Raw genomic sequence first — 14,903 nt, 5'->3', positions numbered from 1 at the left:
GCAATAGGGAGAGGGTGGAGTGACCATGACCATTATGGAACACATGATCAAAATGTACTCACATAGGGGAAGCGTAGGGCTGGTAATGCTGCTTTCACTTTGATTTAATAACAATGTGTGTTGCGCTAATGCGGACCAGGAAAATGCAAGTGGAAGCAAAATTCTTTTGCATGTTGGCAACATCTCAGTTATACACCTGTAACCCACAGATCCATTTTTTCTCTACCTAACAGCTATGTAATTTCTTTCATAAGTGCCATCCTACACACCCTTAGAATTACATAATTTAGCTTACACTGAATCCCACAATTCACTTTAGCTCCCTTTCCAACAAGTTATAAGTGTATTGTCGAAGGCTTTCGTGGCCGGAATCACTGGGTTGTTGTAGGTTTTTTTGGGCTATATGGCCATGGTCTAGAGGCATTCTAGACCATGGCCATATAGCCCGAAAAAACCTACAACAACTCAAGTTATAAGTGATTCAAACTTGCTGACTTCAATACAAAAGAAACAATGATTTATTTGGTATTCTTTACCATTGCAATTCCACCAATACTTATAGATAAGAACAAAGGCAAGGTTCTGATCTATTGTACCTATTTAATGGTGGAAAAGATGGATCCTGTAATGGGCTGGGGAAGAAAACAACTGCTGGCTCCTAAATAATCCCTAAAGGCATGTCCATTTAGGGCCAATTCAAGATATAATGAGTATGTATAATGAGTCCTCAGTATGTATTCAGACCACACTGGCAATTTAATCTCCATTTAGCAACAGAATCCGTAATGGAGAGAAGTAGATTATTTCATGGAAGCTGTCCTCCAAACCTTGCCACTGCCCTAAGTTCTGCCAGTTGAAGCAGTTGCTTCATGCCACCAAATGGTACGATCGGTTCTGCTACAGCTTTTCAAGGTCTTCAACTATTTTATTTATTTATTTATTTATTGTAAAAAGTGTTGATGCTCCACCAAAGTTCAAATACAGTAGAGTCTCACTTATCCAACATAAATGGTCTGGCAGAACATAGGATACGCGAAAATGTTGGAAAATAAGGCGGAATTAAGGGAAGGCCTATTAAACGTCAAATCACATTATTATTTTATAAACTAAGTACCAAAACATCATATTTTACAACAAATCAACATAAAAAGTAATTCAATACATGGTAACGTTATGTACCAATTGCTGTATTTACGAATTTAGCACCAAAACATCGCAATGTATTGGAACAGCTGTGGATCTGGGTGGGAGACAGACTGCATTGAATACAGAACATTGGATGACTGATGGTTGGATAAGAGAGACTCTACTGTACCTGTATTTATAGCATTGAGCCTTAGCAGTTAAAATTGTGTCAACCTGCATTAATTCTACAATGTAGATGCATCCCACATGGAAAAGTGCCTGTTGCATGATTATAGGTCATTCAGGTTGGTGAGATGGAAAGTTATGAGTGTTTCACTCATGCCAATAAACCAGTCAGTATCACACAAGTGACCAAAGAACCAATAGCACATTATACACATTGTATTGTCTGTTGATTCAAACAAGTTCCATGCACGTATTGGTCAGTAAAGAGCTTTATTACAGCATAACAACATACAGGTCTTGGCAAGGCTCTTTACAAATCTGCAGCAGGCTTTCTCTTAGCTTACTGGAAGAAATAAGAGGGAATTTTGTAGCTCCATTGTACCTAAGGAGGCAATGCAATTATTTTATGTTAACTAGATGCAATACTCCTTTGTCCAATAATGTGTTTACTTTTTGTATTGAGCCCAAATAATACCCCTATGAAAAAATATATTCTTCATAGGGGTATTATTTGTGCTCAGTGCAAAAAGTAAACACTCACAGCCAAGTTTAAAGGCTTGATCTTGAATTATTTACATTGCCTCAAAAGCAGAGCATTAAAAGTATATGCTTGATTTAAATTTTCTACCATTGATAAATCAGGAAACGAGGGAGATCCCGAGATTAAACCTGAGGAAGAAGTTCCCAGTTATTCTCCTTATTTTATACATAGTTCCTTGTTCTCCAGAAATTATTTTATTTCATTGTTACATTTATATTCCACTTTTTCTCAAATATTCGCAAAGCGGCCTGCACCCCATTCTCCCGACATCTCTACAAAACCCTGAGATAAGATAGTGTTAGATTTCTCAGTGAGTTTCACAGCTCAATTGGGATTCGAACTCAGGGCTTAAAAATTCAATTTAATTGTGTTCCTTTAATAAAACACATCTTCAGGAGGTGGGGCATCCGAAGGATAATGCTTGCTTGGCTTAGGCTGAGGGGGAAGGGGGATCGTTGGTGGAACAAAAGTGGCCACTTCCTCCAAAACAGGCAGAGATGGAAAAACCTCCGATTCACTTAGCTTTACAGATGGCTCTGCAGATGAGTCTTCAGGTGGTGAAGCTGGAGCAATTTGCAGATTTGGCTCTGGGAAAGTAGTGAAACTGGACATTCTTGCTGGGCGGGTCACAGTGTTTGCTAGTGGTTTGCTTGTACTAGGCTCCTTAGAGGATTCCAAGAGGTCCTTCAAAGCAGGCAACCAAGAGAAGAAATCATCTGGTGATGGAGGTCCAGACTCTGAGTTGGAAAAAGCTTTTATTAAGGGCTTGAGGACTCTGACTAAGTCAGAAAATGAAAAATCATCCTCATCAACGGTCTCCGGTGTAGGTTCTTCTGCTTCATCATCTTCTTCAGCATCTCTCTTGACAATGAGTCTCACCAGGTCAAGGGCAGCATCCTCTAGTTCTTCTAGTTCATCCCAACCATCTGCGTTTCCATCTTCGGCAGTATTAGATTCTAATTCATCACTTTCCTCTGAAATCTCTTTCAAATTAATTCCTGTCTCCTCATTGGTTTCCTCTTTTCCAATATTTAGTAAGGTTGTACCTGATTCTTCTGTGACTGGTGAAACAGACGCAAAGAATTCTGGTGAATCATCAAGTGGAGTCAACCCCACCTCACTGGAATCTCCTTCGATGTCTATGTTAGTTTCCTTTGGTGCACTTGTCACACTGGCAGATGTGGCGTCAGTTGTCTCTACAGACCTGTAGACACTCATGGATGACACATCTGGAAGGAAACATAAAGGGAAAAGATTATGGTGAAACTATGGACCTATCACCAAAAGCCTGAGAACTCAATACATCAAATCCAAAAATTAATTCATACATTAAAGAACTTTATGCACCTTAAAAACTAACAGAGTTTTTAAAACATTTCATGTTGGTGACACACTTTTTAGACATGCATCATTTTGTATTACAGTTATTAGTTTTAGTAACAAAATAGAGAATGATTCAACCCTTTATAAGAGATATAATAATAATAATAATAATAATAATAATAATAATCTTTATTTATACCCTGCCACCATCTCCCAAAAGGGGACTCGGGGTGGCTTACATGAGACCAAGCCCAATAATACATAACAACAAAATATAGAATAGCAAAAAATATCATCACATAAAGAAGTTAAGACATAAAAGTAAATAAACAGTACAAAGTAATAAGGTGAGGGGGGAAAAAACGATCACAATGGGCGGGTCAGATGTACATAAAATGATAAAACATTGGATGAGATAGAAATGACCAAAATATAGGAACTCTTAAGAACTCAAAGAGGGTGGAACAGTGGAAACAGACCTTCTGCGAAATGGGGGAGTGCAATATGAGGACATATTATGGGAGAGACAACAGGAAAGCAGTATATGGTCACTCTCCGAAGGCATATCTCAAGAGCCAGGTTATCCATCCTAGTGAAATGTATTTCTCATAAAACCTTTCATTTATATATTTTAAAATATATGATTTATTGCTTATTTAACATGGACTCAGAGGTTCCTTATTATATTTGCACGAAAGATCTGGACGAACATATTTGTAATGCATACATTTCTGTTGACCAAAACGCACTTCATCAGAATGCACAGAATTATCCTTATGAGTTGAAACATAAATAGACTCGTAGTTGTTAGGAGAAATGGGAAATTTTATGTTGTGAAATCAAAAGAGGAATAAACATGATATTTACATTAGAGCTCCAATAGATGCCAAATTAGTACAGTGAGCACTTACAGTGCGGTGTTAATAAAATCCTGGAACTAGTAATACAATTGATAATTGTAGCGTAATTTTAAAAAACTGTACTTATAAGTTGTTGATAACTTTCTGGTCCCAGTTCAAGGTGCAGATTATTATCTACAAAGCCCTAAACGGTTCAGGTCCAGACTATCTTTGCTATCGTATCTTCCCCTATGAACCAGTGTGAGCTCTAAGATCTGCTGGGGAGACCCTTCTCTAGCTCCCACTTCTGTCACAAGTGTGGTTGGTGGGAATGAGAAAGAGGGCCTTCCCAGTGGTAGCCCTCCAGGCTCTGGAACTCTCTCTCCAGAGAGATTAGAATAGCACCCATCTTGTCCACTTTACGTAAAGACCTAAAGACTTGGATGTTCCAATGTGCTTTTAATCAATCCCCAGCCACAATTTAATACTGGGCTCTGTACCTTATTATTATCTCTTCCCTTGCAGTGTTTTGTACTAATTTCATCTGGCCCTTCTAGCCCTATCAGGCCGCTGGCACTTGCATTTGTTATGAGCTCCATTCGCGTAGTTGCATGCACAAGCCCTTGTTTCACCCTTTTAGTTCTGAACATGTCCACTGTGCTCGGCCACTGATTGTTGATTATGATGGTTATGTTTTTATGATATTTTATGTGTATTTTATTTTTTTATTGTGTAATGTTTTCAAATGTATTTGAGTGAGCTTGGCCTCCATGTAAGCCCTTCAGGGAGGTGGTGGCGAGATACAAAAAAAACGTTATTATTATTATTTTACTGACACAAAAGCCCCCGGTGGCGCAGTGGGTTAAACCCCTGTGCCAGCAGGACTGAAGACCGACAGATTGCAGGTTCGAATCCGGGGAGAGAATATGCAAACTGGCTCCACCTAAGGCGTTGCACCTGTTGACACACAAGATAGACAGTCCACACACCAGCGAATCGCATCCATGTGACTGTTTGCATCATGACCCTATTCATAAGGCATAGGACAGGTGACAACATTACCATATCCACCTCTCCTCACGTGGGTCCCTGCTATTCCTGTTCAACAGATAGGAAGCGTGGGCTGAGAAAGAAGCTGCAACAAGATCCTTACATTCTTCCTCCCACTCACTGAATTCTTAGTAAAGCTGGGTTTGTTGGAACTAGCCTGCTGACTCTTAAATCAAAGTTTGGTCTATGCTGTCCATCAATTCTCTTTGATGATTTCTAGATCCAGAACAGTTTCAAACTCTTTAGGAAATTAGATGGGATTAACCTCAATATCCCAATTTACTAAATTACGCCGACACCAATTGACAGCTATCTTGTACTCTATGAGCAACAACACTGTGTATTCCTGTATGCTTTTGCAACAAAATTTCCTGGCAGGGACCCAATGCATATCACACAGATGTGAAAGAAACAGCTGCTCGGTGTGTTTGCATATCACACCATACTATCAGCAGACTTGGAAAGACTGCTGAAGAAAATATGAAAGAAAGTGCAAAGGCAAGTTTCAAGTTCAATATTAAGAGGGGGGAAATAACAACCACAGATGATTTAAGTAGATGATGAAGACATTGAAGTAGTTCAAGATATTCCAAATCTTGGCTCTGATTTTGTTTTGTTTTTCATGTCAGGAGTGACTTGAGAAACTGCAAGTCGCTTCTGGTGTGAGAGAATTGGCCATCTGCAAGGACATTGCCCAGGGGATGCCCGGATGTTTTGATGTTTTACCATCCTTGTGGGAGGATGCATGGGGAGCTGGAGCTGACAGAGGGAGCTCAGCCCACTCTCCCTGGATTTGAACCACTGATCTATTGGTCAGCAGTCCTGCTGGCACAAGGGTTTAACCCACTGCGCCACCAGGGGCTCAGTCACTAATCAGAATGGAGACTACTGTGAAAAATTAGAAAACAACTAAAACTTGAAAGGGCAACTATGAAGGAACTATCTGAGATTCAGTTGTGTAAAGATTTAATACTAAAGTTAAGATGATCCATGAAATCATATTTCCCAGTTCATAGAATAATAGAGTTGGAAGAGACCTCATGGGTCATCCAGTCCAACCCACTGCCAAGAAGTTTGAAAATTGCATTCAAAGCACTCCCAACTGATGGCCATCCAGCCTCTGTTTAAAAGCCTCCAAAGAAGGAGCCTCCACCACACCCTGGGGCAGAGAGTTCCACTGCTGAACAGCTCTCACAGTCAGGAAGTTCTTCCTAATGTTCAGATGAAATCTCCTTTCTTGTAGTTTGAAGCCATTGTTCTGCGTCCTAGTCTCCAGGGCAGCAGAAAACAAGCCTATTCCCTCCTCCCTATGACTTCCTCTCACATACTTATACATGCCTATCATATCTCCTCTCAGCCTTCTCTTCTTCAGGCTAAGCATGCCCAGCTCTTTAAGTCGCTCCTCATAGGGCTTGTTCTCCAGACCCTTGATCATTTTAGTCGCCCTCCTCTGGACACATTCCAGGTTGTCAATATCTCTCTTCAGTTGTGGTGCCCAGAATTGGACATGATATTCCAGGTGTGGTCTAACCAAGGCAGAATAGAGGGGTAGCATGACTTCCCTAGATCTAAACACTATGCTCCTATTGATGCAGGCCAAAATCCCATTGGCTTTTTTGCTGCCGCATCACATTGTTGGCTCATGTTTGACTTGTTATCCACGAGGACTCCAAGAGCTTTTTCATATGTACTGCTCTCAAGCCACGCATCTCCCCTTCTGTGTCTTTGCGTTTCATTTTTTTCTGCCTAAGTGAACTATCTTGCATTTGTCCCTGTTGAACTTCATTTTGTTAGTTTTGACCATTCATCTCTTAAATCTGTTAAGATCATTTTGAATTCTGCTCCTGTCCTCTGGAGTATTCGCTATCCCTTCCAATTTGATGTCGTCTGCAAACTTGATGATCATGCCTTCTAAGCCTTCATCTAAGTCAGTAATAAAGATGTTGAACAGGACCGGGCCCAGGACGGAGCCCTGCTTATGGCACTCCATTTGTCACTTCTTTCCAGGATGAAGAGGAAGAATTGGTGAGCACCCTCTGGGTTCGTCCACTTAACGAATTACAGATCCACCTAACCATAGTTTTGCCTAGCCCATATTGGACTAGTTTCCTTGCCAGAAGGTCATGGGGGACCTTGTCGAAGGCCTTACTGAAATCCAGGTACGCTACATCCACGGCATTCCCCGCATCTACCCAGCTTGTAGCTCTATCGAAGAAAGAGATCAGATTAGTCTGGCATGACTTGTTTTTGATAAATCCGTGTTGACTATTAGCGATGACCACATTTGTTTTGCTAATAGTAAATACAGATTTATCAAAAACAAGCCATGCCAGGCTATGTATGTTTGTGAAAGCTAGACAGTGAAGGAAGGTAATAGGAAGGAAATGAAGCCATTTTAATTGTTGTACTTGGAAAAGGTTATATGGATACTGTGAACGGCTGGAGAGAGAAAAAGAAACAAATAAGTAGGTCCTCGAGTAACTCAAGTTTGAATTCTCCCTAGAAGCCAAAATGATGAAACTATGGTTAGGCAAGTTCAGAGGGGGGTTTCACAATAGTCCACCTTCTGCCTCTTATGCTTTGCCAAACTATTTGTTTCAGGAATTGTCTGAGCAGCGTAGAGGTCAGTTAGGGGCCATGAAAGAAGTCTCGTTGGATTGTGGTCATCCTAAATATAACTGATTCACTGGGCCTACTCTAATTGAGATTTGAGAGTAGGGTTTAATCCATTATCTCCCATCAATTTATTTGTACTTTAGAGTCCAACTGCAACCAAGGATTACAAATTATAATTAGGCAATCAACAAGGTTTCACGCTGCTTATGCCAACCAGTTAAAGCAAAAGAATTCAGGTGTGGTGAGATGGTATGGGATAGTATGCAATGTAAAGCATCCGATTTATCTTTAAGTAGTGTATACATAATGTGCTCTTTATGCAAGACTTAATAGAACTTTGGCTCCTGACATTGCAGCTGATGTGCCCCAGAGAGGAATTCAAAATGTTCAGGCAGAGAGCATCATGCCTCACTGAAGAGCAAAGCCCAGGATTCCACAAGATGCACCCTTGGCAGAGAGTGGAATCATAGTGCTGCAACTATTACATCAATTTCCCAAGTGCCAATGCAACGTGAGTAGTTCCCACACTGGCTCTCTAATCTTTGAGAATTTCTTATAATTACCAGATGTAAAGCTGCAATGGCAATAATGATAGACAGAGACTGCTCATAACAGAGAGCCAAGAACTTTGAGTCTCTCAGCAAAACTGATGGAGCGCCCTTTAGTGTAATATAATTTTGGAGTAAGATCTGGAATGGTTTATCCAGGAAGAGATTTCACTGGTCAGATTTTCCCTGCAACTGGCATATTGCTAAAAGCTTAAAATACTGCTGAGAGCAGGGTCGCCAAAGGGAAGACTTACATGTTAAGTCCTGAAAGCAGACTCATCCTGCATGCCAAATCCAGTTGAAAGCCTGACCGCACAGAGCCATAAATCTCTCTCAGTCAATAATAATAATAATAATAATAATACTTTATTTATACTCTGCTACCATCTCCCCAAGGGGACTCGGGGAGGCTTACATGAGGCCAAGCCCAACAATACAGCAATGCAAATAAACAGCATGCAATAACAATAAAATATAGAAATAAAATAAAATATAAGAAAAAATATAAATAAGCACATCAAGCAATGTAAAATTATAACAATTTAAAAACAGAAAATAAATCACAGTGGGCAGGGCCAGTTGCAAGGATTAAAAGTTTAAAACACTGGGTGAGAAGGCAATGTAATGTATCTGAACAAGGGATCAGAGGAAATAGTTTCTGTCCATCCTTTGGCAAAAAAAAGCCAATGGGATTTTGGCCTGCATCAATAGGAGCATAGTGTCTAGATCTAGGGAAGTAATGCTACCCCTCTATTCTGTTTTGGTTAGACCACATCTGGAATATTGTGTCCAATTCTGGGCACCACAATTCAAGAGAGATATTGACAAGCTGGAATGTGTCCAAAGGAGAGCGACTAAAATGATAAAAGGTCTGGAGAACAAGCCCTATGAGGAGCGGCTTAAGGAGCTGGGCATGTTTAGCCTGAAGAAGAGAAGGCTGAGAGGGGATATGATAGCCATGTATAAATATGTGAGAGGAAGCCACAGGGAGGAGGGAGCAAGCTTGTTTTCTGCTTCCCTGGAGACTAGGACGCAGAACAATGGCTTCAAACTACAAGAGAGGAGATTCCATCTGAACATGAGGAAGACCTTCCTGACTGTGAGAGCCATTCAGCAGTGGAACTCTCTGCCCCGGAGTGTGGTGGAGGCTCCTTCTTTGGAAGCTTTTAAACAGAGGCTGGATGGCCATCTGTCAGGGGTGATTTGAATGCAATATTCCTGCTTCTTGGCAGGGGGTTGGACTGGATGACCCATGAGGTCTCTTCCAACTCTTTGATTCTATGATTCTATATAAATAAGGGCACATCAAACAATGTAAAATCACAACAATTTAAACACAGAAAATAAATCACAGTGGACAGGGCAGTTGGCAAGGATTAAAAGTTTAAAACACTGGGTGAGTAGGCAATGTAATGTATCTGAACAAGGGATCAGAGGAAAGAGTTTCTGTCCATCCTTGGCTGAGAGCAGTGAATACCTTTATGCAGACAGATGTCCATTAGTTCTCTCCATCAAAAAAAAAAACCTTTGTTGAGTGAAGAGAAACTGGGCTTCTATTGTTTCTTTCCACTGGAAAAAGAGTTTGCCCTTTCTCTCTGCTGAGAGAAGAGCAGCTAGGCTTCCATTGCTTCTCTCCACTGAGAAATGAGTTTGCCACCTTTCTCTGCTGGAGAAGACATATGACTCTGCATAGCTAGACTTTCCACCACATTTGGCACCTGGAGTGCACTGCTTTCAGGAGCTCAGCGTGGGCAACCCGTTACCCTTATCTTCCTCCACGGTGGAGTCTTCACATATAACTAAAGCCACATAACACAGACTCAACTAATACTGCTGAGAGCAGGGTCGCCAAAGGGAAGACTTACAATTGTGTTACACTATGTAACACAATGTTTTGTTCCTGGGTTATAAATGTCATTTCCTAATTGGTTCTATCATAAAACATGGAAAAAGTTTATTAAACTGCAAAAACTTTGTTTTTGAAGGACAACCTGCAGCACATTTTGCTATCATTTTTCAATTAATATTTAATCGAGTCTCAACCAATTCAACATATATTGTCAAAGGCTTTAATGGCAAGAATCACTGGGTTGTTGTAGGGTTTTTTTCGGGCTATGTGGCCATGTTCTAGAGGCATTCTCTCCTGGCGTTTCGCCTGCATCTATGGCAAGCATCCTCAGAGATTGTGACCCCAATTCAACATAATTTGTGGCAGCCACAAAACTGAAGTTTCTAGAGTATAACAACTACTTTCAAAGTAAGTACCACACAATTAAACAAGAAATGACATGTTCAAACCAGGACCAGATTTTTTTTTTCAAATGTTGCTACATAGTGTTATTAAACCTGCAAAGGACGATTTACAGCTGAGTGTTATGAAAAGTAAAATAATGACCACAAATGATTTGTATAATTATAAAGTAGATGGTGAAGACATTGAAATACATTGTTCTACCTACCTTGGCTCAAATAATTAATAAGAGTGGAGACTGAAGCCAAGAAATCAGAAGAAGAAAAAGACTAGGGTTTAGAAGGGGCATCCACAAAACTGAAGTTTCTGGAGTATGACAACTACTGTCAAAGTAAGTACCACACAACTAAGCAGGAAATAACTCTTTCAAATCAGGAACAGATTTTTTTTTCAAATTTTGTTACATCGTGTTATGCTTCAAGGGAACTTAGCCCTCACACAGTTCTCTATGATGATGGTTATTGCTGCTGCAAACTATTTTAATTGTAAGTCTCACTTACCAAACAATTTTGCCCCACCTCGAAACCAATTAAATTGTCCATCACCTTTAGCATAAGTTCACCAGAATACAGAAATTGTGGAATGAAAAAATAATGAGATTAGTGACGTCACAGTAATAATTACAGTGCAGAGTCAAATCAGGTGGTCCAGACTGGGGAAAAGTCTGGCCATCAAGCTATGACATGTTCTTGCCTAGGAGGAAAGACATGGTGGCACTGCTTCCCAATTTGTGTATAGAAGCTGACCAAATCTGAATATTATTTTACACTTGCAGCATTTCACAGATGAAAACAAGCAATAGCAAGGTGTGATCAAGGACCTCATCATATGGAGGTCCTGAAGCCGGGCAATAGTGGGAGAATCTGAGAGTCAACATGGTGAATCCGAGGGGCAGTGGAGAAAACTGTCACTCCGCGCCCCACATCACCCCCTTCCCCATCACACAGGGAAAGCTGTGACTGTCCAGCTCCGCTCTCTCTGTTCCCAGCTTACTAGAACACAGACAGTCACCCATGTTCTGATTTCTTTCTCCCAGCATGTTTTCCATATGGAGCCAGCACAGAGCCCCATTGGAAGTAGCCCTACGTCATGTGATGGGCTCCGCCAGGCTCCATACGGGCTCCATGTGGAAAGGGTCCTATGATGGGGCAAAAGCCTCATGTGATGATGTGGCAAGATGGCAAAACCTCACAACCTATGATGATGCCTGCCATAGATGAGGGTGAAATGTCAGGAGATAATGCTTCTGGAATATGGCCATACCGCCCAGAAAACTCACAGCAACCCAGTGATTCCAGCCATGAAAGCCTTTGACAACACAAGATAGAAAAGGTTACTAATAAAGGACAACAGGCTAGTTAGGAGAGGCTGGGTTGTTTGCTTTTGCCTGAGCTGATCGGAAAGAGCAATATTCTACACCCATCTTTCCTCTTCCTTCCTGTTAATTGAATGTAAACTATTTTTTGCATTTTGAACTCAGTTTGCACTGGCTGAAGTAAACTGAGGATGAAGGGAGAAAGTGTGAGAAAGGGAGATATTTTTAATTTCACCAAAAAGCAGGGAGTTAAGAGATAAATGGGGATTTTCCTTGTCAAACCAGGACACTGGAAAGGTATAGGCCAGTGGTTCCCAGGCCCGTAGCCAGGATTTCGATTCGGGGGGGGGAGCTGAGTTTTTTTCAGAGGGGGTTCGGGGGGGCTGAGTTTCGGGGGGGGGGTGAGTCTGAGTGAAAGAGGGTCTACCCTAGCAAACCTTTTGTATCATTACCTCAATACCCCCATGCATATGGGATATACTGAGTATGGTGATCAGATCATGATATGAATAAACATAACAGTGTAAATAATGCACCAGTAAGGCCTTTTCGCGAACCACCATGAGAATTTCGGGGGGAGCTGAAGCCCCTCAAGCCCCCCCCCCCCCCGGCTACATGCCTGGTGGTTCCTAACCTTTTTTTGACCAGGGACCACTTGACCAGGGACTGCTTTGACCAGGGGCCACTCTCCAACATTAGTACCAAAAGGGTTACAAATCAGTTTTGGTCAACTTTAGATTCTGTTTGATTATTTCGGGTGCCAACTCAGAAAATTGCACTGGATAGACGACATCAGCTCTAGTTTCTGATACAGAACATATGACATCCAGTAGTCTCCATCTGCTCACCTACATATTCAATAAGCCTCGGCACTATAAGCGGGTTTCACAAGAACAGTCGCTCTCTAGTGCAAAACTGGAAAATAGATCCAAGGTCTACTTTCAGTTTCACTTTGTGTTATTGGGGAGATTGGTGTCTATGAGGGTCCCAGTGACCAGTGTAAGATCAAAACTGTTCATCCAGGTATAGAAAATCATACATTTGGTTCCTTTTTGACTGGAGGGCATTGAGGATAGCAGGACACAAAGAAGATAATTGGAGTCCTTGGTTTGTTTGTTGAATTTATAGCCCACCTTTCTCCTAAGATGAAATTCATGGCAAGATGCAATAATGTTAAAACATCAAGCTAAAATATTCAGAAGTCCAATGTCAATAGCCAGACATCCTCTCTTGTTTAGGATATTTTATTCCATTATTCATAACTATATTTGTCTCCCCTTCATCCTCAAAATCAATGAAGTACCAAACAAGTACTTAAAAGGAAAGATTTATGTATCCTTTTATGAGTTTTCTTTAAGTGCACGTCTTATTCTCCTTTCATTTTCATATATCACCTGAATACTCTTGTATTTTACATAGAGATGGACAAAACCATCTATTTCTGATTTGTGTCACTTTCATAGGAGTTGACTCATCACTATGGTTTAGCTGGCTTTAAGAAGGCAATTAAATAAACGCACAGGTGACAAGCCTATCAAGATCACATATCTGTGGTATTTTTCTAGATCAGATAGAATTATTTTTGAGGCTGCAGTTCTCAGATATTTGCAGCCAACATGTCTGCGTCTCACAAATTATTTGCTCAACTTCATCAGTCAATCAAATTAGTAATATCTCTCAGCCTGATCCCAAGGATCGGGACATCCACAGGGATACCAAGGTGCTTGTTTATAAAGCTATTGTCCACCCAACCCTACTATACGCCTGCGAAACGTGGACTGTCTATAGACATCAACTCAACTCCTGGAACAATTCCATCAGCATTGCCTCTGAAAAATCCAGAAATCTCCTGGGAAGACAGGCGGACAAATGTTGGAAGAAGCAAAGACCCTCAGCATTGAAGCGATGCTCCTACGCCATCAACTCCACTGAACTGGCCATGTTGTTCAAATGGCCAATCACCATCTCCCAAAGTAGTTACTCTACTCCGAACTCAAGAACGGGAAACATAATGTTGGTAGACAGGGAAAAAAAGATTTAAAGATAGGCTTAAAGCCAACCTTAAAAACTGTAGCATAGACACTGAGAATTGAGAAGCCCTGGCCCTTGAGCACTCTAACTGGAGGTCAGCTGTGACCAGAAGTGCTGCAGAATCCAAAGAAGTACGAATGGATGGTGAAAGGGAGAAATGTGCCAAGAGGAAGGCACATCAAGCCAAGCCTTCCACTTGGAAACCAATGTCTTCACTGTGGGAGAACATGTGGATCAAGGATAGGGCTCCACAGCCACCTACGAACCCACTGCCAAGGCCGGATCAAGAGCAGGGCTCCACATCCACCTACGTATCTACCGCCAAGACACTACACTTGTTGGACCATCATCCTCGGGTTACGAGGGATTGCCTAAGTAAGTAAGTATCTCTCTGCCTAGTTATTGCTTTTTTAAAAAGCTTTATCATACAAATTGTACAACTTGTCAGACTGTATGAAACACTAGTTGTCAACAATCTGTTACTACATTTCCTATATGCCCATCTTTTCCAGGGTGATTCAAGCTTGTCTACACTTTCAATCAACAACCTTTCTCATACCTGGAAGAAGCAAAGTCACAGCAAAGAGGAAGGCCAGTCTCATCCTGGCTGGCATTCTGCCCCAGCCAAGTTTCATCTTCTCGGTTTCAGCACAATCAGGATCCTACTTCGCGTATTTCAGGAACGTCAAAGAGATTCTCAAGGGGACACTTTATATCCTTGCAGTTGGGATTAAGGGTTGGGTTTCCCAGGCTCCAGGGGTGTGGCGTATTTTCCCTTCTAGCCTGCATGGGTGCCTCCCTTGATGTTTCAACAGATCAGACACATTGCTTGGAGGTCATCTTCCCACTGGGAATGAAGCAAGACAAGGTTGGAATAAAGAAAGGGTTGTAACAGGTAGACTCCACTTCCCAGTTTAGGGAAAGGAATGACATAAATGCCCATTGTTCCAAACTAGCAACCATCACTCCTCCCAAAACTGAGACTAGACACTCCTTTCATTTTGAGTTTTCATGGTGTATTGAATTGTGAAAGAATGTGGACAGCTTTCATTCAACGAATGCTGTAAGAATTTATTCC

General features: G+C 41.2%; 1 protein-coding gene across 1 annotated transcript; it reads right to left on the bottom strand.

Annotated features, from left to right (window-relative positions):
* Window positions 1-1,564: 1,564 nt before the first annotated feature.
* On the bottom strand, window positions 1,565-14,665 carry LOC132765167 (uncharacterized). The gene is made up of 2 exons (XM_060759378.2): window positions 14,385-14,665; window positions 1,565-3,081 (listed from the first exon to the last, which is right to left on the bottom strand). The coding sequence occupies exons 1-2, from the start codon at window positions 14,458-14,460 to the stop codon at window positions 2,228-2,230; spliced, it is 930 nt and encodes a 309-aa protein (XP_060615361.2). The 5' UTR covers window positions 14,461-14,665; the 3' UTR covers window positions 1,565-2,227.
* Between the last annotated feature and the right edge of the window lie 238 nt (window positions 14,666-14,903).

This window comes from Anolis sagrei, chromosome 2 (genome assembly GCF_037176765.1).
Source record: "Anolis sagrei isolate rAnoSag1 chromosome 2, rAnoSag1.mat, whole genome shotgun sequence".
NCBI classification, from domain to species: domain Eukaryota; kingdom Metazoa; phylum Chordata; class Lepidosauria; order Squamata; family Dactyloidae; genus Anolis; species Anolis sagrei.
This window is presented reverse-complemented; position numbering and strand designations above follow the sequence as displayed.

What these genes read in the sequence shown, in the direction of transcription:
- LOC132765167 (XM_060759378.2), bottom strand. Translation starts at nt 14,460, where the DNA reads ATGAAACTTGGCTGGGGCAGAATGCCAGCCAGGATGAGACTGGCCTTC. An exon ending in TGTGACTTTGCTTCTTCCAG is followed by an intron (nt 3,082 to 14,384) that starts GTATGAGAAAGG and finishes GTTTCCTTCCAG; the next exon opens with ATGTGTCATCCATGAGTGTC.